The 25,483-nt window shown below is 47.0% G+C and overlaps 1 protein-coding gene across 2 annotated transcripts in view; it reads right to left on the bottom strand.

Moving 5' to 3' along the window:
* Positions 1 to 25,483, bottom strand: part of LOC144507679 (adhesion G protein-coupled receptor E3-like) — a 61,429-nt gene that overhangs the window by 13,806 nt on the left and 22,140 nt on the right. For both annotated transcript variants that reach the window (XM_078234859.1, XM_078234861.1), the window contains exons 8-14: positions 21,726 to 21,836; positions 19,438 to 19,615; positions 16,112 to 16,243; positions 9,470 to 9,651; positions 8,335 to 8,499; positions 5,778 to 5,984; positions 4,519 to 4,754 (exon numbers count right to left, since the gene is read on the bottom strand). In XM_078234859.1, the coding sequence (XP_078090985.1) occupies positions 4,519 to 4,754; positions 5,778 to 5,984; positions 8,335 to 8,499; positions 9,470 to 9,651; positions 16,112 to 16,243; positions 19,438 to 19,615; positions 21,726 to 21,836 (1,211 nt within the window). The remainder of the gene's footprint in view (positions 1 to 4,518; positions 4,755 to 5,777; positions 5,985 to 8,334; positions 8,500 to 9,469; positions 9,652 to 16,111; positions 16,244 to 19,437; positions 19,616 to 21,725; positions 21,837 to 25,483) is intronic.

Here is a 25,483-nt window from a genome sequence, read left to right as displayed (position 1 = left end):
AGTCACTGCGTCTCTGCCTTTACTACGCCCCCAGTCTCTGCGTCTCTGCCTTTACTACTCTCCGAGTCTCTGTGTCTCTGCCTTTACTACTCCCCAGTCTCTGCGCTTCTGCCTTTACTCCCCCAGTCTCTGCGTCTCTGCCTTTACTTACTCCCCCAGTCTCTGCGTCTCTGCCTTTACTTACTCCCCCAGTCTCTGCGCCTCTGCCTTTACTACTCCCCCAGTCTCTGCGTCTCTGCCTTTACTACTCCCCCAGTCTCTGTGTCTCTGCCTTTACTACTCCCCAGTCTCTGCGCCTCTGCCTTTACTCCCCCAGTCTCTGCGTCTCTGCCTTTACTACTCCCCCAGTCTCTGCGTCTCGTATGTGAATGCACGGAGTATAGTAGAAAAGATTGGAGAGTTACAGGCAGAAATTGTGATTTGAAAATATGATGTTGTGGTGATAATAGAGACCTGGCTCAAGAAAGCAGGACTGGATGTTAAATATTCCTGGGTACAAGTTTTTTAGGAAAGAAAGGAAAAGATATGAAAGAAGGAAGTTGCAGTGCTGGAGAAAGAGGATGTCCCAGAGGGTTCAAGGAGAATCCATTTGTTTAAGTTTTTTTTAAAGTTTATTTATTAGTATCACAAGTAGGCTTTCATTAACATTGCAATGAAATTACTGTGAAAATCCCCTAGTCGCCACACTCCGGCGCCTGTTCGGGTACACTGAGGGAGAATTTGGCATGGCCAATGCACCCTAACCAGCACGTCTTTTGGACTGTGAGAGGAAACCGGAGCACCCGGAGGAAACCCACGCAGACACGGGGAGAATGTGCAAACCCCGCACAGACAATGAACCAAGCCAGGAATTGAACCCAGAGTCCCTGGCGCTGTGAGGCAACAGTGCTAACCACTGTGCCACCGTGCCACCCAGAGCTGGAGCTAAGGAACAAAAAGGATGCAATGAGCTCCAGACTGCCAACCTAGTGAGAAGGATGTAGAAGACAAATCTGCCGGGAAATTATAGAGAGGTACAAACATTGATACCGGAGATGAGGGGTGTAGCTTATGAGGAGAGATTAAACAGATTGGGTCTGTACTCGTTGGAGTTTAGAAGGATGAGGGGTGATCTTATAGAGACATATAAGATAATGAAGGGGCTGGATAGGGTAGAGGTGGAGAGATTCTTTCCACTTAGAAGGGAAACCAGAACTAGAGGGCACAGCCTCAAAATAAGGGGGGGCCGGTTCAGAACTTCTTTTCTCAGAGGGGTAGTGAATCTCTGGAATTCTCTGCCCATTGAAGTGGTGGAGGCTTCCTCGTTGAATATGTTTAAATCACGGGTAGATAGTTTTCTGATCGATAAGGGAATTAGGGGATATGGGGAGCAGGCGGGTAAGTGGAACTGATTCGCTTCAGATCAGCCATGATCTTGTTGAATGGCGGGGCAGGCTCGAAGGGCCAGATGGCCTACTCCTGCTCCTATTTCTTATGTTCTTATGTTCTTATTATAGAGTAGTTATAATGGGGGATTTTAATTACCTGAATGTAGACTGGGGCAGTGGTAGTGTAAAGGGTGGAGAGGGGTAAAAATTTCTAGATTGTGTTCAGGAAACTTTTCTACAGCAGTATGTGTCCAATCTGACAAGAAAGGACGCTCTGTTGGACCTGGTTCTTGGAAATGAGGTGAGCCAAGTAGGTCAAGTGTCAGGGTGGAACATTTAAGAAACAGTGATCATAGTATCGTACGGTTTAAGATGATGATAGGACAGGACGATATAGGAAATGCAACTGAGAACCAAGAGGAATGCAAAAGGTTCAGAGATGGCTCACAAGAGGTGTTTACATTTTAGGAGAGTTTAGACACAGTTCTGGGAAATGAGCCCGGTCAGGTCGTCAAAGTTTCGGTAGGGGAACATGTGGCAAATAGTGACCACAACTCTGTTAACTTTAGGATAGTAATGGACAAGGATGAGTGCTGTCCTACGGGCAGGGTGCTAAATTGGGGGAAGGCTAACTATAGCTGGATTAGGCAGGAATTGGTGGATGTTGATTGGGAGAGGATGTTCGAGGGTAAGTCCGCATCTGGCATGTGGGAGTCTTTTAAGGAACTATTGATAAGGCTGCAGGATAGGCATGTGCCTGTAAAAAGGAAAGATAGGAAAGGTAGGATTCGAGAGCCGTGGATAACCAGGGAAATTGAGGATCTGATTAAAATGAAAAGGGAGGCGTACGTTAAGTCCAGGCAACTGAAAACAGATGGAGCTCTGGAGGAATACAGAGAGAGTAGGAAAGAACTCAAACGGGGAGTTAGAAGGGCAAAAAGAGGTCACGAAATGTTCTTGGCAGGCAGGATTAAGGAGAATCCTAAGGCATTCTATTCATACGTTAGGAACAAAAGAGTTGTCAGGGAGAAAATCGGACCTCTCAGGGACAAAGGAGGGGAATTATGCTTAGAACCCAAGGGAATAGGGGAGATCCTAAATGAATACTTTGCATCGGTATTCACGAAGGAGAGTGGCGTGTTAACCGGGAGTGTCTCGGAGGGAGGTGTTGACCCGTTAGAGAAAATCTCCATTACAAGAGAGGAATTGTTAGGTTTTTTAGGGAACATTAAAACTGACAAAGCCCCAGGGCCTGATGGCATCTATCCTCGACTGCTCAGGGAGACGAGAGATGAAATTGCTGGGCCTCTGACAGAAATCTTTGTCGCTTCTTTGGACACGGGTGAGGTCCCTGAGGATTGGAGGATAGCGAATGTGGTCCCGTTGTTTAAGAAGGGTAGCAGGGATAACCCAGGGAATTATAGGTCGGTGAGCTTGACGTCCGTGGTAGGGAAGTTGTTGGAGAGGATTCTTAGAGACAGGATGTATGTGCATTTAGAACGGAACAATCTCATTAGTGACAGACAGCATGGTTTTGTAAGAGGGAGGTCGTGCCTTACAAATTTTGTGGAGTTTTTTGAGGAAGCGACAAAAACGGTTGATGAAGGAAGGGCCGTGGATGTCGTCTATATGGATTTCAGTAAGGCATTTGACAAAGTCCCACATGGCAGGTTGGTTAAGAAGGTTAAGGTTCATGGGATACAAGGAGAAGTGGCTAGATGGGTGGAGAACTGGCTTGGCCATAGGAGACAGAGGGTAGTGGTCGAAGGGTCTTTTTCCGGCTGGAGGTCTGTGACCAGTGGTGTTCCGCAGGGCTCTGTACTGGGACCTCTGCTATTTGTGATATATATAAATGATTTGGAAGAAGGTGTAACTGGTGTAATCAGCAAGTTTGCGGATGACACGAAGATGGCTGGACTTGCGGATAGCGAAGAGCATTGTCGGGCAATACAGCAGGATATAGATAGGCTGGAAAATTGGGCGGAGAGGTGGCAGATGGAGTTTAATCCGGATAAATGCGAAGTGATGCATTTTGGAAGAAATAATGTAGGGAGGAGTTATACAATAAATGGCAGAGTCATCAGGAGTATAGAAACACAGAGGGACCTAGGTGTGCAAGTCCACAAATCCTTGAAGGTGGCAACACAGGTGGAGAAGGTGGTGAAGAAGGCATATGGTATGCTTGCCTTTATAGGACGGGGTATAGAGTATAAAAGCTGGAGTCTGATGATGCAGCTGTATAGAACGCTGGTTAGGCCACATTTGGAGTACTACGTCCAGTTCTGGTCGCCGCACTACCAGAAGGACGTGGAGGCGTTAGAGAGAGTGCAGAGAAGGTTTACCAGGATGTTACCTGGTATGGAGGGTCTTAGCTATGAGGAGAGATTGGGTAGACTGGGGTTGTTCTCCTTGGAAAGACGGAGAATGAGGGGAGAGCTAATAGAGGTGTACAAGATTATGAAGGGTATAGATAGGGTGAACAGTGGGAAGCTTTTTCCCAGGTCGGAGGTGACGATCACGAGGGGTCACGGGCTCAAGCTGAGAGGGGCGAAGTATAACTCAGATATCAGAGGGACGTTTTTTACACAGAGGGTGGTGGGGGCCTGGAATGCGCTGCCAAGTAGGGTGGTGGAGGCAGGCACGCTGACATCGTTTAAGACTTACCTGGATAGTCACATGAGCAGCCTGGGAATGGAGGGATACAAACGATTGGTCTAGTTGGACCAAGGAGCGGCACAGGCTTGGAGGGCCGAAGGGCCTGTTTCCTGTGCTGTACTGTTCTTTGTTCTTTGTAGTAAATAGGGAGAAATTGCGTCAGGACCCCAGACTTCAGTGGCAGCAAGGTCAAAGAGCACAGATGTAAAATATACCTGAGGTTTTCTCCATTTTAATGCCTCTCTCAGGAGATTACATAATGGGGAATTTTGTGGGGATGCAGTGTAAGGGTGAGTCTTTGGGGCGATAATACTGGGAGGATGCAGAGGGTCTAGTTTTTAAAATATATTCATTCTTTGGATGTGAACAAGACCAGCATTTATTGCTCATCCCTAATTGCCCTGGAGAAGGTGGTTTGATGATGGTTTTCTGGCCAGCATTGCGTGTGGCGCAGGCTTAATGAGTGGCTATCCTTCTCCTGTCAGGTGTTACTTACTGTTGGTGTGTTCCATAACCAACGGAATACGTTGCCGCGGAAACGATCACGATCACTGCTGGCACTCCATATCCAAATGGGTACATGAACCAGCGCAGCACTTTGCGGGCACCGGAGTTGTTTATTTTCTGGAGGTTCCTGACCGTGAGGTGAAGATAAATGCCTTCCACGCACATCCAGGCGAAGGCTGCGAGGAAGAGGTAGTGCAAAAAACCCGCAATGATCCCACAGACAATCTGGAATAAAAAACACAGGTTCAGTCTCCTCCTCATCAAACACCAACCCTTATCGTCTCTGCATTCATCTTTTTAGTGTTTGTGTGTTCGTTCAGGGGGTGTGGGCATTGCTGACCCGGCCAGCATTTGTTGTCCATCCCTCGTCGCCCTTGAGACGGTGGTGGTGAGCTGCCATCTTGAACTGCTGCAGTCCCTGGGGTGGAGGTACACCCACAGTGCTGTTAGCTGATGTACTGCATTTTGAACTCTATAATTAAGTAAAATTATTCAATGATCCAATTGGATTGAGTGGATTAGAATCAATTGGATTGAATCGTTTGGAATCCATTGGAATGAATCAATTGAAATCCATTGGAATGAATGGGTTGGAATGAATCATTTTGCTTCAGATAGTTCAGTTCCAGTATTCGTGGCTGTGGCCTGAGACCTCTCAAGGCAGTTTTTGTAAGGGAAGATGACTAATCCTACATCCAGTTGCAGCTCAATTCATCTTTCTAGAATGATTTGAGGGGTGGGAGGTAGTGGGGTGGAGGGTTGAGGTTAGGGGAGGTGTGGGGTGGGGGGTTTGAGACCGGGGGGGGGGGGTGGGGAGGTGGTGGGGTGTGGGTGTTGAAGGTGAGGTGGGGATGTTGAGCTTGGGGGGTGTGTTGGGGGGGTGGGGGTGTTGACCGTAGGGGTGTGGGAGGTTGAGGTTGGGGGGGTGTGGAGAGGTGGTCAGGTGGGCAGATGGTCAAGTGGGTGGGGGTTTGAAGTTGGGGAGGTGGGAGGTGGCGGAGTGCGGGTTGAGGTTGGGGGGTTGGCAAGTGGTGGGGTGGGGGTGCTGACCATGGGGGGTGGGAGGTTGAGGTTGGGGGGGGAGGTTGAGGTTGGGAGATGTGAGATTAAGGTTGGGGGGGTGGGGAGGTGGCTGGGTGGGGGTTGAGGTTAGAGAGGTGGGGAGGTGGTCGGGTGGGGGTTGAGGTTGGGGGGTGGGAGGTTGAGGTTGGGAGGGTGATGTTGTCACGAATCCTGGGATCCTCTCACCTTGTTGCTGGTCCTGGTAACTCCTACCAGGAAGAGTAGCTCGGCTAGGAACAGAGTGATGCACAGGTTGATGTGGATGGTGTTGTTGGTGCTGGTAACTTGGGTGCAGAACCGAAACGTGACGATAGCGAGTCCCAGGCAAGCCAGCGATAGACTGATCCCAACCAGCGTGATGGTACTGAGATTCTGATCCAGGTGACCTTCAAACTAGCACATGGATCCAAATTACAACCACTTCACGCAAAGGCATTTAAAAGAAAGATTTCCCTCACTTTACCCCAGATGGCACTGGCTCTTTGTTGGAGTATAGGCCCAAGGCTTTGTACCTCATCCAAATGGACATACATGGGCCCAGATAATAAATTAACTTTCCTTCCTTGCCCCAATAGAGTAGTCGGACATGTAGTCATGACAAGCCCATAGCTGATAACCTCAACTCCATCTTCGGGCCCTCACCTTCCACTGCAGGTCACTTGGTAATTTGAATCCACAGCCCGGAAGCAGGACTCTGACTTCCCTTTTCAAACAAAGCCACTGTTGGGATGTGGGCACCTCTCGCAGGGCCACCATTTATTTGACATCCCTAAATTCCCTTTGGGAAAGTGGTGGTGAGCCGCCTTCTTGAACCACTGCAGTTTGCGTGATGTAGGTGCACCCACAGTGCTGTTAGGGAGGGAGTTGTGACCCAATGAAGAGACGGCCGATGCATTTTTAAGTCAGGAACGTGGAGGTGATGGCGTTCTCATCCTCCTGATGTCCTGGTCCTCTGGGTGGCAGAGATCACAGGTTTGGGAAGTTCTGTCCATTTCAATGATTAGACTCTTCCTAACCTATGGTCAAATGCAAGAGCACCTCAACCAGGAAGGGAGGGGAACAGCACTTCCTTGGAAGGGAGGAACAGGGCAATGAGTAATGGTGAACAAAACTGAGCCCATGAGTTGCAAAATGGGGGTTTGACAATATACCTTAGTACAGGCACTTGGAGTTCATTATAGAACCATAGAATCCCTACAGTGCAGAAGAAGGCCATTCAGCCCATTGTGTCTGCACTGACTCACCGAAAGAGCACCTTTTCCAGGCCCAACCCCACCCCCCGACCCATCCCATTAACACACTCCCCCGTCTCATTCCCTTAACCCCGCACATTTAACCTGCCAATCCCCCTAACCTACACACCTTAGGACACTAAGGGGCAATTAAGCATGGCCTGTCACCTAACCTACACATTTTGGGACACTAAGGGACAATTTAGCATGGCCAATCCATCTAACCTTTGGACTGTGGGACGAAACCGGAGCACCTGGAGGAAACCCACGAAGACACGGGGAGAATGTGCAAACACCACACTGACAGTCACCCAAGACCGGAATTGAACCCGGGTCCCTGGCGCTGTGAGGCAGCAGTGCTAACCACGGTGCCACCGTGCTGTCCATAACTCAGAAGTTGACCAGAAAAGACTAACTCCTGCTCTGAATTGAATGAGCTAGCCTTAACCTGAATGGCCTCAGGGTCCTTGGGCTAGACACAAAACAAAATCCCAAAATCAACCCTCTCTTATGAGGATAGGGTTGGACAGACTGGGTTTGTTTCCACTGGAGTTTACAGAGTGAGGAGTGACTTGATTTCAGTCTATAAGATTCTGAATGGTCTTGACAAGGTGAACATGGAAAGGATGTTTCTTCCTGTGTTCAGAACTGGGAGGGGGGGGGCACTTTTAAAATTAGGGGTCACCCTTTTAGGACACAGATGAGGAGAATTTTTTTCTCTCAGAGTGTTGTGTAACTCTGGAACTCTCTGCTTCAAGGTGGAGTGAGATAGGCTCTTGTTAGGCAAGGGAACCAAAGATTATCGGGTGTAAACAGGAGTGTGGAATTGGATTAGCCGTGACCTTAATGAATGGCGGAGCAGGCTCGAGAGGCCGAATGGCCTACTTCTGCTTCTATTTTGTGTGCTTATTTGTCTCCTTCCAAGGACATATGTAGGAAATTCCATCCTCACAACTATTTCTTCCTCCTCTATGAACAAATTGCCCTGTTGAAACGTGGGTTACTACTGAAGATTGGCTTACAGGGTACTACTGTACTGGAATCTATGGAATAGCACCCAGGCAACATCAGAGGAGCTAAGAATGTGAAAAGAAATAACATATTGCTGAAAAGAGAGACATATTACAGAACCTTCACATGTTGCCAACAAGCACCCTTGTAAATTGTTGTGATTGTCTGAAATTTGGTATTCTTGTGTTTGACCTGATGAGTGCAGGATGAAAATCTTCAGTAACATGTTTATTTTCAGTAATATTCACATTCTGTTCTATCACATGACAAATTGATTCTTTCCTGGATTATCGGTGGCAATTCCAGCTCCACCTGTCCACCAGGAATGTCGGAAGGCTGGGATTTTATCCCCACTCTCTCTACTTTCCCCGCTCATTCCCGCTCACCATTGAAATCAACAGCATAAGAGTGGAGTGCAGAACAGAGCCACCAAATCTGATGGGCTTCCCACTCAGCAGTTAGGCTAACCTCGCCCCTCGTTGTTTCTCGAGAGCTTTTACCTCCACAGCCATCATGAGAATAGCGAAACTAGACAAGTGTTGGCAGCCGCATGCCGTGTGTGTCTCGTTCGTATTTATCAGGGCACATCCCTCGGGGGACCAGTGACCTCTGCCTTTGGTATGGTTCCAGTGAACGCACACTGCTCGCCCGTCAGTTCCCGAGCCCTGTGGAAGGCAGGAGTCAACAATAATGGCTGCATTTAATAAAGACCCTTTTGTCGCAGCAAAAAACATCGGCAGGCACTTCACCCGAACGCTATCAAACAAATTCTGAAGCTGAGCCATATGAGTAGAATTCAGGATAGGTAGCCAAAAGCTGGGTCAAAGAGGTAGTTTGTAAGGAGCCTTGTGAGGGGGAAGGGAGGTGAAGAAGTTTAGGGAGGAAACTCCAGAGGTTAGGGCTTAGGCAAATGAAAGTGCGGCTGCTAACCATAGAATCCATGCAGTGCAGAATGAGGCCATTCGCCCCATCGATTCTGCACTGACTCTCCAACACAGCATCCCACCCACATCCTATCTCCATAGCCCCACGTGTTTACCCGCTAATCCTCCTTACCTACACACTGTGGAGCAATTTAGTTGGGCTAATCCTCCTAACCTACACACCTTTGGACACTAAGCGGCAACTTAGAATGGCCAATCCACCTAATCTGCACATACTTGGAGTGTGGGAGGAAACCGGAGCACCCAGAGGAAACCCATGCAGACGCGGGGAGAATGTGCAAACTCCACACAGACAGCCGCCCAAGGCCAGAATTGAACCCAGGTCCCTGGTGCTGCGACACAGCAGTGCTAACCACTGTGCCACCATGGCTGATCAATGGCGCAAGCGGTAACAACTGGAGGAGCATTGAGTGCTTGGAGGGTTGCAGGGCAATTACAAAGGGAAGGAAAGGAGGGCAGGGGGTTGACTGGAAAGCAAGTAGGAACATTTTAAAATTGAGATGTTGCTGGATTGGGAGGTGATGCAGTCTGCGCACGCACGGATGATGAGTGAACCATCCCAACTTGGTGCGAATTAGGATACGGGCAGCGGAGTTCCAAATGAACAGGAGCGAAACATTGTGGTGCCCTCAGCTCAAGAGACGTAATTACTTTTATTTTGAGAGCCAGTCCTGGCCAACAACGCTCATACCTTTTTATGTTTCAGAGTGATGTTGACTATCTCGCTGAGTTTGTGAGCTTTGCGATTCCCAATTGTGGCCGACACCACTCCAGAGATGAGCTGGTACGGCCTTGAATGTTGCTTCTCAATGAAATCCGCTTTCTGAAGGGAATTCAGCTCATTGTATGAGATGAAAGCAACAGCAACGGAACCTGTTCCAACATTTGGCAGAAAATACAGTGCATGTCAACTTATGGTGCAACAGTAGACACCTACAACTGACTTAAGTGTGTAAGCCATACTTAAAGGGATAGCACTCTTAAAGTTCGATGGTTGTGGGTTCAGGGCCTCCTCTGGCGTGTAGTATAAAGGGTTAACAGATGGAATATACTAATATGTGATGTAGATGATGTTGTGACACTGACACCAGCAAGTTAGATAGAGAGAGAGTCTTACTCTTTCTCTCGATAGAGAGAGGTTGGAATCATGCCTACTCTGTTACCTGTTTAGATTTAGTACTAATAAACAAGATGGCAGCACCAGTAAACAAGCAAATACCAGAGTGTGTCTACTCTGCCTAAGAACTAAGTCCCGTGCCCAGAGTCCAAGAGAAAAGGACTGATCTCAGAACATGCTGACAATGGCAGAGACCGCAATATAAAAAGACACATTGGTGTAATTGAAGGAACCACAGAGTGAAGAAACCGCTGCAAGCATCTCAAAGAAGTTGCAGCGGTGGATAGAGAGAGGTAACAACAGCCGTACCCAGTGAGCAGTTCCTGGCCTTGGTCCAGTTGTTTGACTACTCGAGGAACCACAGGAAGGCCAGCAGTGGGAGTTATGGAAATGCCATTTTCTGAAGTATTGAGCAGAATCCGGCCTTCACGGAAAGGAACAAGAGCTTCAAGGTAAGTCCTTCCTTTTTGCAGTAGACCCAGTAGTACATGATGTCCTCCTAAGGCAAGTTGTGCATGAGTCCACTGCAGATTTTGACTCCATTCTTGAAGCTTCTGACACTTATTTTAGCCTGAAGCACAAAGTAATTGAACCAACATGTTTTAACCAGCAGTCGGAATGACTGGGGGAATTGATTGAATCATTCGTAACTGGCCTATATCGCAAGTTAATCAGTGATTGCATAGCCGTGGGTGTCCAAGATGACCTTAGTTTAGATCAAGCAGTCCGGTGGGTGAGACAGGCTGAGCTTCGGGAATTCAATCAGGATGCAATTCATGGTGATTCTGATCCTTCGTGCGATTGCTTAGGCTCACAGGCAGTGGCCCCATACGAAACCCGCCAAGCCAAGCGAAAGGGCGGGAACCTCCATGCCAGCAGCCTTGTACTGTGGCACGTAAATCGAGCATAGATGCCAAGACTGCCCAGCTAAGGCAGTGATTATCACTCCTCTTAGCTCCCAAGGGGTGACAGATCATTGATTCTCTTAACGTTCCTCACAATCTTATTGAGTGGCGATGTTGGCGTACTTCGAGAAATGCTAGAAAAGCAATTTGACACTCATCATTTGAGCGGCTCACTGTCTTTCATTCAACAATCTTCAACCTGTTGTGTATAAGTGGTGGAAATCCAGCCTTTAGAAGCTGAGGAAGTTTGTATACTCAGCAGTGAGTCCATTTCTTTCCATAAAGGCACCATCCTCTAGATGCAGGGCAGACAAAGAAATTATGCCTCTCTCAGTTCTTCATGAAAAGGAAGGATAAAGGAGAAATTGCCGCAGATGGTGACCATTCCCATGAAGACCTACTGGACCTGAGATTTTTTTTCTTCATTTCTGGGACATGGCGTAGTTGGCTGGGCCTAGCATTTGTTGCCCATCTTTAGTTGCCCTTGAACTGAGTGGCTCGCTAAGCCATTTCAGAGGGCAGTTGAGAGTCAACCACATTGCTGTGGCTCTGGAGTCACATGTAGGCCAGACTGGCTCAGGACGGCAGATTTCCTTCCCTAAAGGACGTGAGTGAACCAGATGGGCTTTTCCAACAATCGACAATGTTTTCATGATCATCAGTAGCTTCTTAATTCCAGATTTTTATTAAAAAATCAAATTCCAATTCTTCTATCTGCCATGACGGATTCGAACCTGGGTCCCCAGAACAATCGCTGAGTTTTTAGATTAATAGTCTCGTGATAATATCCACTAGGCCATCCCTTCTCCTGGTTCTTCCTTGAGAATGATGAGGAAGAATCCCTTGCAGTCCTGAGTGACGTCTCGGACGTTAAGACTCTAGAGAATAATTAATCTTTCCCATTGATGGATTCAGCTCAGGAAGTCTGTTATCTTTTTAGAAGAATCAGCTGTGCTTTTCGTCATTGGGAAGCATTCAGATCCTAATTCCACTAATATATTGCCTATTTTATTTATTTTTTATGACGCATCTTCCACAGAGAATGCTGTGCCTGTATCCAGGTTGGAGTCCATGGAGGATCACACTGTTAAAAAGCTTCCCAGTCCCAGCTGAAAGCCTTTGTCCTTTCTGAGCTGGTGGTCAGCACGGAAGCTGTGGCAGTATCTTTTGCACTTCCAGAGCTGCAGAATCCTGTACAGCAGCCGTGTTGCAAGGCTGACGGTGTACAGGAGGTGATCAACTTCCTGTAAGACTTTCAGCAAAAGAAGAAGAGATGATTTCCCACTGATTTTTCTGGAGGATTGTCTACGTTCTGTAGGCAGTTGTAAGATGGCTGCACTTCTCTCTGTACGAAGCTGCTCCACGAAAAAATAATTTAAAGTTAGCAGTTAGGCTTGCTGGAAGCTAGATAGATTCATATAGAACATAGAACATGACAGTGCAGTACAGGCCCTTCGGCCCTCGATGTTGCGCCGACCAGTGAAACCAATCTAAAGCCCATCTAACCTACACTATTCCAATATCATCCATATGTTTATCCCATAACCAGTTGAATGCTCTTAATGTTGACGAGTCCACTACTGCTGCAGGCAGGGCATTCCACGCCCTTACTACTCTCTGAGTAAAGAACCTACCTCTAACATCTGTCCTATATCTATCACCCCTCAATTTAAAGCTATGTCCCCTCGTGTTAGCCATCACCATCCGAGGAAAAAGGCTCTCACTATCCACCCTATCTAATCCTCTGATCATCTTGTATGTCTCTATTAGTCACCTCTTAACCTTCTTCTCTCTAACGAAAACAACCTCAAGCCCCTCAACCTTTCCTCATACGATTTTCCCACCATACCAGGCAACAGCCTGGTAAATCTCCTCTGCACCCTTTCCAATGCTTCCATATCCTTCCTATAATGCGGTGACCAGAACTGTACACAATACTCCAAGTGCAGCCGCACCAGAGTTTTGTACAGCTGCAACATGACCTCCTGGCTCCGAAACTCAATCCCTCTACCAATAAAAGCTAACACACCGTACGCCTTCTTAACAACCTGGGTGCCAACTTTCAGGGATCTATGCACATGGACACCCAGATCCCTCTGTTCATCCACACTACCAAGTATCTTACCATTAGCCCAGTACTCTGTATTCCTGTTACTCCTTCCAAAGTGAATCACTTCGTACTTTTCCGCATTAAACTCCATTTGCCACCTCTCAGCCCAGCTCTGCAGCTTATCTATGTCCCTCTGTAACCTGCCACTTCCCTCCGCGCACTGTCTACAACTCCACCGACTTTAGTGTCATCCGCAAAGTTACTAACCCATCCTTCTATGCCCTCATCCAGGTCATTAATAAAAATGACAAACAGCAGTGGCCCTAAAACAGATCCTTGCGGTACACCACTAGTAACTGAACTCCAGGATGAATATTTCCCATCAACCACCACCCTCTGTTTTCTTACAGCTAGCCAATTCCTGATCCAAAGCACTAAATCACCCTCAATCCCATGTGCCCGTATTTTCTGCAAAAGCTTACCATGGGGAACCTTATCAAACGCTTTGCTGAAATCCATATACACCACATCAACCGCTTTACCCTCATCCACCTCTTTGGTCACCTTCTCAAAGAACTCAATAAGGTTTGTGAGGCAGGACCTACCCTTTACAAAACCGTGCTGACTATCCCTAATCAAATTATTCCTTTCCAGGTGATTATAAATCTATCTCTTATAATCCTTTCCAATACTTTGCCCACAACAGAAGTAAGGCTCACCGGTCTATAATTACCAGGGTTGTCCCTACTCCCCTTTTTGAACAAGGGGACAACATTTGCTATCCTCCAGTCTTCTGGCACTGTTCCAGTAGACAATGACGACCCAAAGATCAGAGCCAAAGGCTCTGCAATCTCCTCTCTAGCCTCCCAGAGAATCCTAGGATAAATCCCATCCGGCCCAGGGGACTTATCTATTTTTACCCTTTCCAGAATTGCTAACACCTCCTCCTTATGAACCTCAATCCCATCCAGTCCAACAGCCTGCATCTCAGTACTCCCCTTGACACTGTCCCTCTCCAGTGTGAATACCGATGAAATATATTCATTTAGTACCTCTCCTATCTCTTCAGACTCCACGCACAACTTCCCACTCCTGTCCTTGACTGGCCCTAATCTTACCCTAGTCATTCTTTTACTCCTGACATACCTATAGAAAGCTTTAGGGTTTTCCTGGATCCTACCTGCCAAAGACTTCTCATGTCCCCTCCTGGCTCTTCTTAACTCTTTCTATAGGTCCTTCCTGGCTAACTTGTAACTTTCAAGCTCCCTAACTGAGCCTTCACGTCTCATCTTTACATAAGTCTCCTTCTTCCTCTTCACAAGAGATTCAACCTCCTTAGTAAAGCACGGTTCCCTCACACGTCTGCTTCCTCCCTGCCTGACAGGTACATATTTATCAAGGGCGCGTAGTAGCTGTTCCTTGAACAAGTTCCACATTTCAATTGTGCCCATCCCCTGCAGTTTCCTTCCCCAACCTATGCCAGCTAAATCTCGCTTAATCGCATCATAATTTCCTTTCCCCCAGCTATAACTCTTGCCCTTTGGTATATACCTATCCTTTTCCATAGCTAAGGTAAACGTAATCGAATTGTGGTCACTGTCACCAAAGTGCTCACCTACCTCCAAATCTAACACCTGGCCTGGTTCATTACCTAGTACCAAATCCAATGTGGCCTCGCCTCTTGTTGGTCTATCTACATACTGCATCAGGAAGCCTGTCGCAGTATGCAGGGACCTGATTTCTGTAGGCAGAAGGGAATATGTCCAGACATTGCAACTTTTTTGAATAAACAAAAGCATAACGAACCAATAGTTCCCAGTTGCATTCGCCATGGCTAGTTCTTGACCAGTTAGAGCAAAGTTGCTGAACAATCAGCACCCGTTTTCTCATACAGTATAAATTGTTACTCTCTTCGAAATTTGGTATTCTTGCATCTATCCTGTCGAGTGCAAGATGAAAAGCTTTGACAGCGTGTCTCTTTCTTCAGCAACGCTCAAGTTATTTACTTTCAACTAATTATCTTAAACTGATTTTAGTGTAACAATGAATGCACTCAGGATTCTTCTGCAGGTGCTGCCCAATGGTGGAATCACATCTTAAAGTGGATGTTTTAATTTGGGGTAATGGAAATTTGGGCTGGTTGAGTATGGTCTCTAATCTGCCTATCCCAAACAGCCAAAGAAACATTTGAGTTGATTTGATTTATTATTGTCACATGTATTGGGATACAGTGAAAAGTATTGTTTCCTGCGTGCTATGCAGACAAAATATACCATTCATAGAGTACATAGGGGAGAAGAAAAGGAGAGGGTGCAGAATGTAGTGTTACAGTCATAGCTAGGATGTAGCGAAAGATCAACTTAATATAAGGTATGTCCATTCAAAAGTCACAGTGTTACAGTGACCTTTCTCTACACCCTATCTGGGTGATAGGGTGTAGAGAAATATCAGCTTAATATGTGGTAGGTCCATTCAAAAGTCTGATGGCAGCAGGGAAGAAGCTGTTCTTGAGTTGGTTGGTACATGATCTCAGACTTTTGTTCTTTTTCCTGATGGAAAAAGGTGAGTATGTCCGGCATACGTGGGATCCTTTATTATGCTGGCTGCTTTTTGGAGGCAGCGGGAAGTGTAGACAGAGTCAATGGATGGGAGGCTGGTTTGCGTGATGGATTGGGCTACGTTCACAACCCTTTGTAGTTTCTGTGACCTTGGTCAGAGCAGGAGCCATACCAAGCTGAGATACAACCAGAAAGAATGTTTTCTATGGTGCTTCTGCAAAAATTGATGAGAGTTGTAGCGGACATGCCAAATTTCCTTAGCCTCCTGAGAAAGTAGAGGCGTTAGTGTACTTTCTTAACCATAGCATCAGTGTGGAGGGACCGGGACAGGTTATTAGTGACCTGAATACCTAGAAATGTGAAACTCTAGACCATGGTGTTTGAACATGGTGTTTGATTCAACCAACTAGTCACTCCTACTACTAACTCATTAACTTTGGAATATCCTAAAGTCATGAAAAATGCAAAATAAATACAAGTTATTTTTCTTTCAATGTAGAGGATTCCAAGTAGGGTTGGCAAAGCTGGCCGGAATTCCCCGGATTTGCACGCCGTGTTACCGCTGGCAGTGAGAACGGAGAATTTGGCGCTCAGCCGCGGGCGAGGTCAGAGAATTCCGGCCGCTGTGAGGCTCCACTGTCTCTGAGTAAAACGAAGCAGGCAAAAAGGGAACTAAAGACCAAGGAATAAGCTGAAACGTTACCTCCTGAACTTCCCTGAGTTACTGTTTTTAAATAAGCCTCCATCGTGTTTTCCTCTGCATGGAGTGTTATCCTGTCAGGAACTTTGGTGGAGCTCTTCAGGCTATTCATTTGAATGACTCGAACATCGACATCTACAATTTAAATGAAAAAGACATTGATCATGTCTGTGGCAAAAGTGGCAAATTCCTCTCCCTGCTCCTGTTGATGCGACATCTCAGTGTCAGAACCTCTCATGCCCCCGGTACACTAGCTGCCATGACTCTTTTAGCTGTTGGGGCGAAGGAGATCAAAGGATATGGGGGGAAGGCGGGATCAGGCAACTGAGTTGGATGATCAGCCATGACCATAATGAATGGTGGAGCAGACTCGAAGGGCCGAATGGCCTACCCCTGCTCCTATTTTCTTTGTTTCTCTGATGACAGAAAAGTTATCCCATACTCTTCTTGGTTTGACATTCCAATAATTATTTGAAATAAACTTCACTGGTTGTGACTCGTAACAGGCCCTTTAACCAGCGCCTGTCAAGCCTTCATGGTGCTAGTTGCTTATATTACAGTGTGGTATTGAAGGAGAGCTGAAGAGGGCACTAGATTTCAATAGATAAAGTACTTGATGCTGGTTTCGGCAGCAGGTCCGATACAACCCATTCCAGTTCCTCAATCACCGAACCATCATATTGCATTGAGGTCAAATCCCTAAATGCAATCAGGAGCAACTTCCAAGAATGACAGTCTCACAGATCACTGTGAGCAATTGAAGAAACCTCCAAAGATACCATCACAAGGTCTGGGCATACATCTGGGAGGCACGGTGGCACAGTGGTTAGCACTGCTGCCACACAGCGCCAAGGACCCGGGTTTGATTCCTGGTTTGGGTCTGTGTGGACTCTGCACATTCTCCCCGTGTCTGCGTGGGTTTTCTCAGGGTGCTTCGGTTTCATCCCATGGTCCAAATGACGTGCTGGTTAGGGTGCATTGGCTGTGCTAAATTCTCCCTCAGTGTACCTGAACAGGCGCCGGAGTGTGGCGACTAGGGGATTTTCACAGTAACTTCATTGCGGTGTTAATGTAAGCCTACTTATGACACTAATAAATAAACTTTAAAGCTACCCAGCAGATTACTTTACACTTTAGAGCCTCATAGATTAATCTGTTTTATGCACTTATCTGATGGTAACTAAACATGAACATGCATTGTTCATAGAAGCGGGGGCTGGATAGGGTGGAGGCGGAGAGATTCTTTCCACTTAGTAAGGAAGTTAAAACTAGAGGACACAGCCTCAAAATAAAGGGGGGTCGGTTTAAGACAGAGTTGAGGAGGAACTTCTTCTCCCAGAGGGTGGTGAATCTCTGGAATTCTCTGCCCACTGAGGTGGTGGAGGCTACCTCGCTGAATATGTTTAAAGCGCGGATGGATGGATTCCTGATCGGTAAGGGAATTAAGGGTTATGGGGATCAGGCGGGTAAGTGGTACTGATCCACGTCAGATCAGCCATGATCTTATTGAATGGCGGGGCAGGCTCGAGGGGCTAGATGGCCTACTCCTGCTCCTATTTCTTATGTTCTTATGTTCTTATGAAAGGGGGGAGAAATATTTTTTAAAAAGAAAGGGGGATATTGTAATATATTTTGAAAGCGATTGCAGCATGAAACCACTGGAAGGGGAGTGTGTCATGTGATTCAGTTCGAGTTTTACTTTTGCTTTCAACAATGCTCACACCAACAGCTTTGCATTTGTGATGCCTCCAAGCATTCTATAGAGTCATAGAATCTCTACAGTGCAGAAGGAGGCCATTCGGCCCAATGTGTCTGCACTGACAACAATTCCACCTAGGCCCTATCCCCGTAACCCCACATATTAACCCCACTAATCCCTCTAACCTACGCATCTCGGGACACTAAGGGGCAATTTAACTTGGCCAATGCATCTAACCCGCACACGTTTGGACTGTGGGAGGAAACCGGAGCACCCGGAGGAAACCCACGCAGATTTGGGGAGCACATGCAAAGTCCAGACAGACAGTGACCCAACCCAGGTCCCTGGCGCTGTGAGGCAGCAGTGCTAACCACTGTGCCACCATGCTGCCATTCTATTCAGGTATAAATGTTCCAATGTGCCTGAACACACAAGGTCTTTACACAATCCCTTATGAACAATTGGTGCCTTTGTATCATTATAAACACACAACTCTTACCCCTTGGTTTATATTATGGCCAGTGGCATAATTCTGGTCCATAGCGAGGGTGTGCTTCCTGCCTGATGAAAGAGGTTTAGGTTGGGGCTTCTGAAACTGTGGGTCGCAGGTTCCGAGGCAGAGATGACTGCCATGGAATTTGAGCCGGACGGCTGAGAGAGCCCTTAAATCCTCAAGTTTGTTTCAATCAATGGTCATGGCCTCATGGTCAGATCTTTGAGATCTGATTGCAATTACAAAAGAACCTACGCAAAGATAGGTATTTTCTTAAAACAGTTTAAACACTTCACTCTCAACCCCCTTAACTCAGTAGCTGAAGCTCATCCACACCCCACCCCCACTCAGTAGCTGAAGCCCGTAGAGTGGGGAAGGTGGAGTTCAGGTAGATCAGCCGTGATCCTGTTGAATGGCGGAGAAGGCTCGAAGGGCCAAGTGGCCTAATCCAGCCCCTATTTCTCACGTTCTTACACTGGCCCGAACGCCAGAGAGAACACATCTACTCTTCTTCACATTTGAACATAAGAAAAGCAAGAGTAGACCATTCAGCTCCTTGGGCCTGTTCTGCCATTTAATACTATCATGGCTGATCTAATGCCTCAACTCCATTTTCCCAGCTGCTTCTCATATCTCTTTTCTCCATGAGCATAGTGCTACAAGAGCTTTAATGTCCACCATATTGTTACATAACTAATGGCAGGGGTGACAACAGTCATGGCATAGTGGTACTGTCACTGGATTAGTAATGCAGAGAGCTGGGATAATGCTATGGGGACCCAGGTTCGAATCCCACCACGGCAGATGGTGAAATTTGCATTCAATGAAAATCTAATGATGACCATGAAATCATTGAAAATTGTCGTTAAAAACCCATCTGGTGCACTCAAGCCCTTTAGGGAAGGACATCTGCTGTCCTTACCTGGTCTGGCCTACTCCAGACCCACTTGTGGTTGACTCACAAGCCAATCAGTTCAAGGGCAATAGGTGCTGGCCTTGCCAATGACACCCATCAATGAAAAAAAAAGTAATTCTACTCTGGATTCTGAAAGCGAGAGTGTGTTATTACCAGAAGCAAGTGAATATCTTTTCTGTGTTAAAGTAGCAGTGAAGATATTGGCTATGTTTCGATCGTACCTAAGTATGGAGTTGATAGGTTCTGTATTCCTTTACTAGGTGAGGCCAATGCAGCACTTAACATGAAACTTTCCATGGCATCTAGGAAGAGCGAGGTTGATTGTAGTTGCTTTTCATCGTCCACCTTGTCCTTTATCGAACTGTCATTAATGAATTTGCTTCCAAAGTTCATGACGTTCTGCGGATGAGATTTAGAATCATAGGATCATAGAATCCCTACAGCACAGAAGGACACCTTTCGGCCCATCAAGCCTGCACCATAACCCCACGTATTTACCCTGCTTATCCCCCTGACACTAATGGCGGAATTCTACCGCTCCGCCCGCCATGGAATCGGAGTGAGCGATGGGCGGGCAACGGAAATGTCTGTTGATCTTGGGCGGGAATTTTCGATCTCGCTCGAGTGAGGCCGAGAAGTCCCATCCTAAGGGTCAATTTAGCATGGCCAATCCACCATTTCACATCTTTGCAATGTGGGAGGAAACTTGAGCACCCAGAGGAAACCCATGCAGATACGGGGAGAACGTGCAAACTCCACACAAACAGTCATCCGAGGCCGGATTTGAACCAGGGTCCCTCTGAGGCAGCAGTGCTAACCATTGTGACACCATGCTGCCCATAAATAATTTAATTATTTAACTTTCTTCTCTGCTCATTTCATGAAAAATCTTCACTGTCCTGGGTAAGTGGATTCAAGCTTCCCCTGAGATTTGTTTATTTTGAACCTGTTTTGTGCTTACAGTTCAAGTTAAATATTCTCCATCTGTATCACCAGCATCTCAGTATTTTGAAGACCAAAATATCACCCTCTCAACTTTTTATATCCCACCAGTAGGAACATTCAATTCCATCAGTGCCTCCTCATAACCCAACACCTACACAGTCATTCTCATTCCCCCTCTTGAACCTTCCCCACTGAATTGTCCTGAATTATACATTACAGGACTTTTGTACAATTGGTCCATTCTGGTACTAAGGCACCACAAGGGCGGCATGGTGGCACAGTGGTTAGTATTGCTGCCTCACAGCGCCAGGGACCCGGATTCGATTCCCGTCTTGGGTCACTGTCTGTGCGGAGTGTGCACATTCTTCCCGTGTCTGCGTGGGTTTCCTCCAGTTGCTCTGGTTTTCTCCCTCAGTCCAAAGATGTGTGGGGGGATTGGCTGTGCTAAATTGCCCTTAGTGTCAGGGCGATGAGCAGGGTAAATGCGTGTGGTTATGGGGATAGGGTGGGATTGTTGTCAGTGCAGGCTCGATGGGCCAAATGGCTGTCTTCTGCACTGTCGGGATTCTATGATTCTCTCAGTTGACCTGTCTGTGATTTACGCCACACCTGCTCCAACATTAATTAGATCTCCTGCTTGAGCATTGGTGTCGGTTTTAAAAATCTTCATGCTTCCATGTCCTCAGCCTCCCTAACTCTGAGTAATCTCCTACAAACCCACAGCCCTGGAGATATCTGTCCTCAACTAATTCTTGACCCGTGATCCTATTTGATTTTCAGCGCTCAAACATTGGTGGCCGTGCTTTCAGCACCCTGAGCCCTAAGCTCTGGAATTCCTTCCCTTAAACTCTCTGTCTCGCTTACGTGTCTTTCCTTTTTTAGATGCTGCTTAAAACCTACTGTGACGTATGCATATTGTATGTTGATGTTTGGGGTGTGGACTGCCCCTTTAAGAGTGTAGATCAGATGACCCTTGGGCTATTATCTCCATCTGGGACCCTGTTGGTCTGTCTTAGACCTGATTGGGACTGAGCTCCCAGTAGTTTGGCTTACCTTGTGATTCTTTATGTCCCTTAGTCCACAGGGGCCTATATAATACTTACATCCGAGACCAGACTTTTGGTCATTTGTCCTAATACCTTCTTATGTCGCACAGTGTCAAAACCAGACTGAATGATTCTCCTGTGGGACATTTCACTGCGGTGCAGGCCCTTTATAAATGCAGGCTGTTGTTGTTTTGGACTGGAAAAATGCTCTTTCTGTCTTCCTCCCTCCCCACCGCCCAGCCACCCCTTTCCTCCGCTCTCCCCACCATCATATATCACCAAAGGCAAGACACACTGGGCGGAATTCTGCAGCTCCCTCGCCATGGGTTTACCTGCGGCAGAGGCAGCTCGCCACTGGCTGCCGGTGGGATCTTCCAGTCTCACTGAGTTCGATGGCTGTTTACACTCCTCTGGGGGGTGACTTTGGCGGGACTGGAAGATCCTGTTGACGGGAAGAGCCAGAGAATTCCGCCTGATATGTGAAGTGACTTTTTGTTAACATTGCATCGTAAACTTACTTTCAATGTAACAAAACTTTTCGATTTCCTGCGATTCTTCCCACTTTGACACATCCCTTCGGCAAACGTGAGGGTTGGCTTGATGAGGGAACAAAACTGATCGGCCGTAGGCTTTAGGACAAAGAAAGGAATCTCATTAAAAACATCATCAGGCTTATTGGTTTGGATCACAGCAAATGGAACATCCCCTTGCTGTCAGGTCAGACATGTGGGTCAAGTCCCACTCCAGAAACTTGAGCACATGATCCAGGCATTGGCAGCATGTTCCTGAGGGAACGCTGCCGGCTCAGAGAAGATGGAGATTTTATATCAAAGCCCACTTTCTTCTCAGACCGACCTAAGAAAGAGCAGCTAAGCTCTATCTAGTGGCCTGGTCAATGTCTGTTCCCCAAACGATCTGGCCATCCTTTGCTCTCCCAGATTTCCAAGGAAACTGATGGTCGCTAATTCCAAGAATTTGAAAGCAAACATACTTCAGCCAAAGACCCATTGTGACCTGGGCTATACTCTTAAACGGTTATGGGGATCGTGGGTGTAAAAGGCACTGAAGTGTCTGGTCACCCATGATTGTACTGAATGGCGGAGCAGGCTCGATGGGTTGCTTTCCATCTTTCCTGAACTTAGTGAAATGTTATTCAGTCAGACAGGTGTGAGATCGGTCCCACTTGATTATTGTACTTCCCACAGTACAACATAGAACATAGAACAGCACAGCACAGAACAGGCCCTGTTGTGCCGAGCTTTATCTGAAACCAAGATCAAGCTATCCCACTCCCTATCATCCTGGTGTGCTCCATGTGCCTATCCAATAACCGCTTAAATGTTCCTAAAGTGTCTGACTCCACTATCACTGCAGGCAGTCCATTCCACACCCCAACCACTCTCTGCGTAAAGAACCTACCTCTGATATCCTTCCTATATCTCCCACCACGAACCCTATAGTTATGCCCCCTTGTAATAGCTCCATCCACCCGAGGAAATAGTCTTTGAACGTTCACTCTATCTATCCCCTTCATCATTTTATAAACCTCTATTAAGTCTCCCCTCAGCCTCCTCCGCTCCAGAGAGAACAGCCCTAGCTCCCTCAACCTTTCCTCATAAGACCTACCCTCCAAACCAGGCAGCATCCTGGTAAATCTCCTCTGCACTCTTTCCAGCGCTTCCACATCCTTCTTATAGAGAGGTGACCAGAACTGCACACAATATTCCAAATGTGGTCTCACCAAGGTCCTATACAGTTGCAGCATAACCCCACGGCTCTTAAACTCCAACCCCCTGTTAATAAGAGCTAACACACTATAGGCCTTCTTCACAGCTCTATCCACTTGAGTGGCAACCTTTAGAGATCTGTGGATATGGACCCCAAGATCTCTCTGTTCCTCCACAGTCTTCAGAACCCTACCTTTGACCCTGTAATCCACATTTAAATTAGTCCTACCAAAATGAATCACCTCACATTTATCAGGGTTAAACTCCATTTGCCATTTTTCAGCCCAGCTTTGCATCCTATCTATGTCTCTTTGCAGCCTACAACAGCCCTCCACCTCATCCACTACTCCACCAATCTTGGTGTCATCAGCAAATTTACTGATCCACCCTTCAGCCCCCTCCTCTAAGTCATTAATAAAAATCACAAAGAGCAGAGGACCAAACACTGATCCCTGCGGCACTCCGCTAGCAACCTGCCTCCAATCCGAAAATTTTCCATCGACCACCACCCTCTGTCTTCGATCAGACAGCCAGTTACCTATCCAATCGGCCAACTTTCCCTCTATCCCACACCTCCTCAGTTTCATCATAAGCCGACCATGGGGGACCTTATCAAACGCCTTACTAAAATCCATGTATATGACATCAACTGCCCTACCTTCATCAACACACTTAGTTACCTCCTCAAAAAATTCTATCAAATTTGTGAGGCACGACTTGCCCTTCACGAATCCGTGCTGACTATCCCGGATTAATCCGCATCTTTCTAAATGGTCGTAAATCCCATCTGTAAGGACCTTTTCCATCAATTTACCAACCACCGAAGTAAGACTAACCGGTCTATAATTACCAGGGTCATTTCTATTCCCTTTCTTAAACAGAGGAACAACATTCGCCATTCTCCAGTCCTCTGGCACCATCCCTGTGGACAGCGAGGACCCAAAGATCAAAGCCAAAGGCTCTGCAATCTCATCCCTTGCCTCCCAAAGAATCCTAGGATACATTTCATCAGACCCAGGGGACTTATCGACCTTCAGTTTATTCAAAACTGCCAGGACATCCTCCCTCTAAACATCTATTTCCTCCAACCTATTAGCCTGTAACACCTTCTCTTCCTCAAAAACATCGCCCCTCTCCTTGGTGAACACTGAAGAAAAGTATTCATTCATCACCTCGCCTATCTCTACTGACTCCATACACAAGTTCCCACTACTGTCCTTGACCGGCCCTAACCTCACCCTGGTCATTCTTTTATTCCTCACATAAGAGTAAAAAGCCTTGGGGTTTTCCTTGATCCGACCCGCCAAGGACTTCTCGCGTCCCCTCCTCGCTCTCCTAAGCCCCTTTTTCAGCTCATTCCTTGCTAACTTGTAACCCTCAATCGAGCCATCTGAACCTTGTTTCCTCATCCCTACATAAGCTTCCCTCTTCCTTTTCACAAGACATTCCACCTCTTTCGTGAACCATGGTTCCCTCACTCGGCCATTTCCTCCCTGCCTGACAGGGACATACCTATCAAGGACATCCAGTATTTGTTCCTTGAAAAAGTTCCACTTTTCATCAGTTCCTTTCTCTGACAGTTTCTGTTCCCAACTTATGCCCCCTAATTCTTGCCTAATCGCATCATAATTACCTCTCCCCCAATTGTAAACCTTGCCCTGCCGTACGGCCCTATCCCTCTCCATTGCAATAACAAAAGACACCGAATTGTGGTCACTATCTCCAAAGTGCTCTCCCACAACCAAATCTAACACTTGGCCCGGTTCATTTCCCAGTACCAAATCCAATGTGGCCTCACCTCTTGTCGGCCTATCCACATATTGTGTCAGGAAACCCTCCTGCACACACTGCACAAAAACTGCCCCATCCAAACTATTTGACCTACAAAGGTTCCAATCAATATTTGGAAAGTTAAAGTCCCTCATGACAACTACCCTGTGACCCCCACACATATCCATAATCTGCTTAGCAATTTCTTCCTCCACATCTCTATTACTATTTGGGGGCCTATAGTAAACTCCTAACAACGTGACCGCTCCTTTCCTATTTCTAACCTCAGCCCATATTACCTCAGTGTGCAGATCCCCCTCGAAGTGCCTTTCCGCAGCCGTTAAACTATCCTTGATTAACAATGCCACTCCTCCACCTCTTTTACCAGCTTCCCTACACTTAGTGAAACATCTATACCCCGGAACGTCCAACAACCATTCCTGTCCTTGTTCTACCCACGTCTCCATAGTGGCCACAACATCGTAGTCCCAAGTACCAGTCCACACCCCAAGTTCATCTACCTTGTTCCGGATGCTCCTTGCATTGAAGTAGACACACTTCAACCCACCTTCCTGTCTACCGGTACCCACCCTTGACCCTGATACCTTCCCCAATACCTCACCACCCTCACTGACTTCTGGACTACAACTCCTTTTCCCACTCCCCTGACAAATTAGTTTAAACCCCCCTGAAGAGCCGTAACAAATTTCCCTCCTAGGATATTGGTGCCCCTCTGGTTCAGGTGCACCCCGTCCTGTTTGTACAGGTCCCACCTTCCC

Source organism: Mustelus asterias, chromosome 19 (genome assembly GCF_964213995.1).
Source record: "Mustelus asterias chromosome 19, sMusAst1.hap1.1, whole genome shotgun sequence".
NCBI classification, from domain to species: domain Eukaryota; kingdom Metazoa; phylum Chordata; class Chondrichthyes; order Carcharhiniformes; family Triakidae; genus Mustelus; species Mustelus asterias.
Note: the sequence above shows the minus strand (reverse complement) of the source record. Positions and strands in the feature narration are given on the sequence as shown.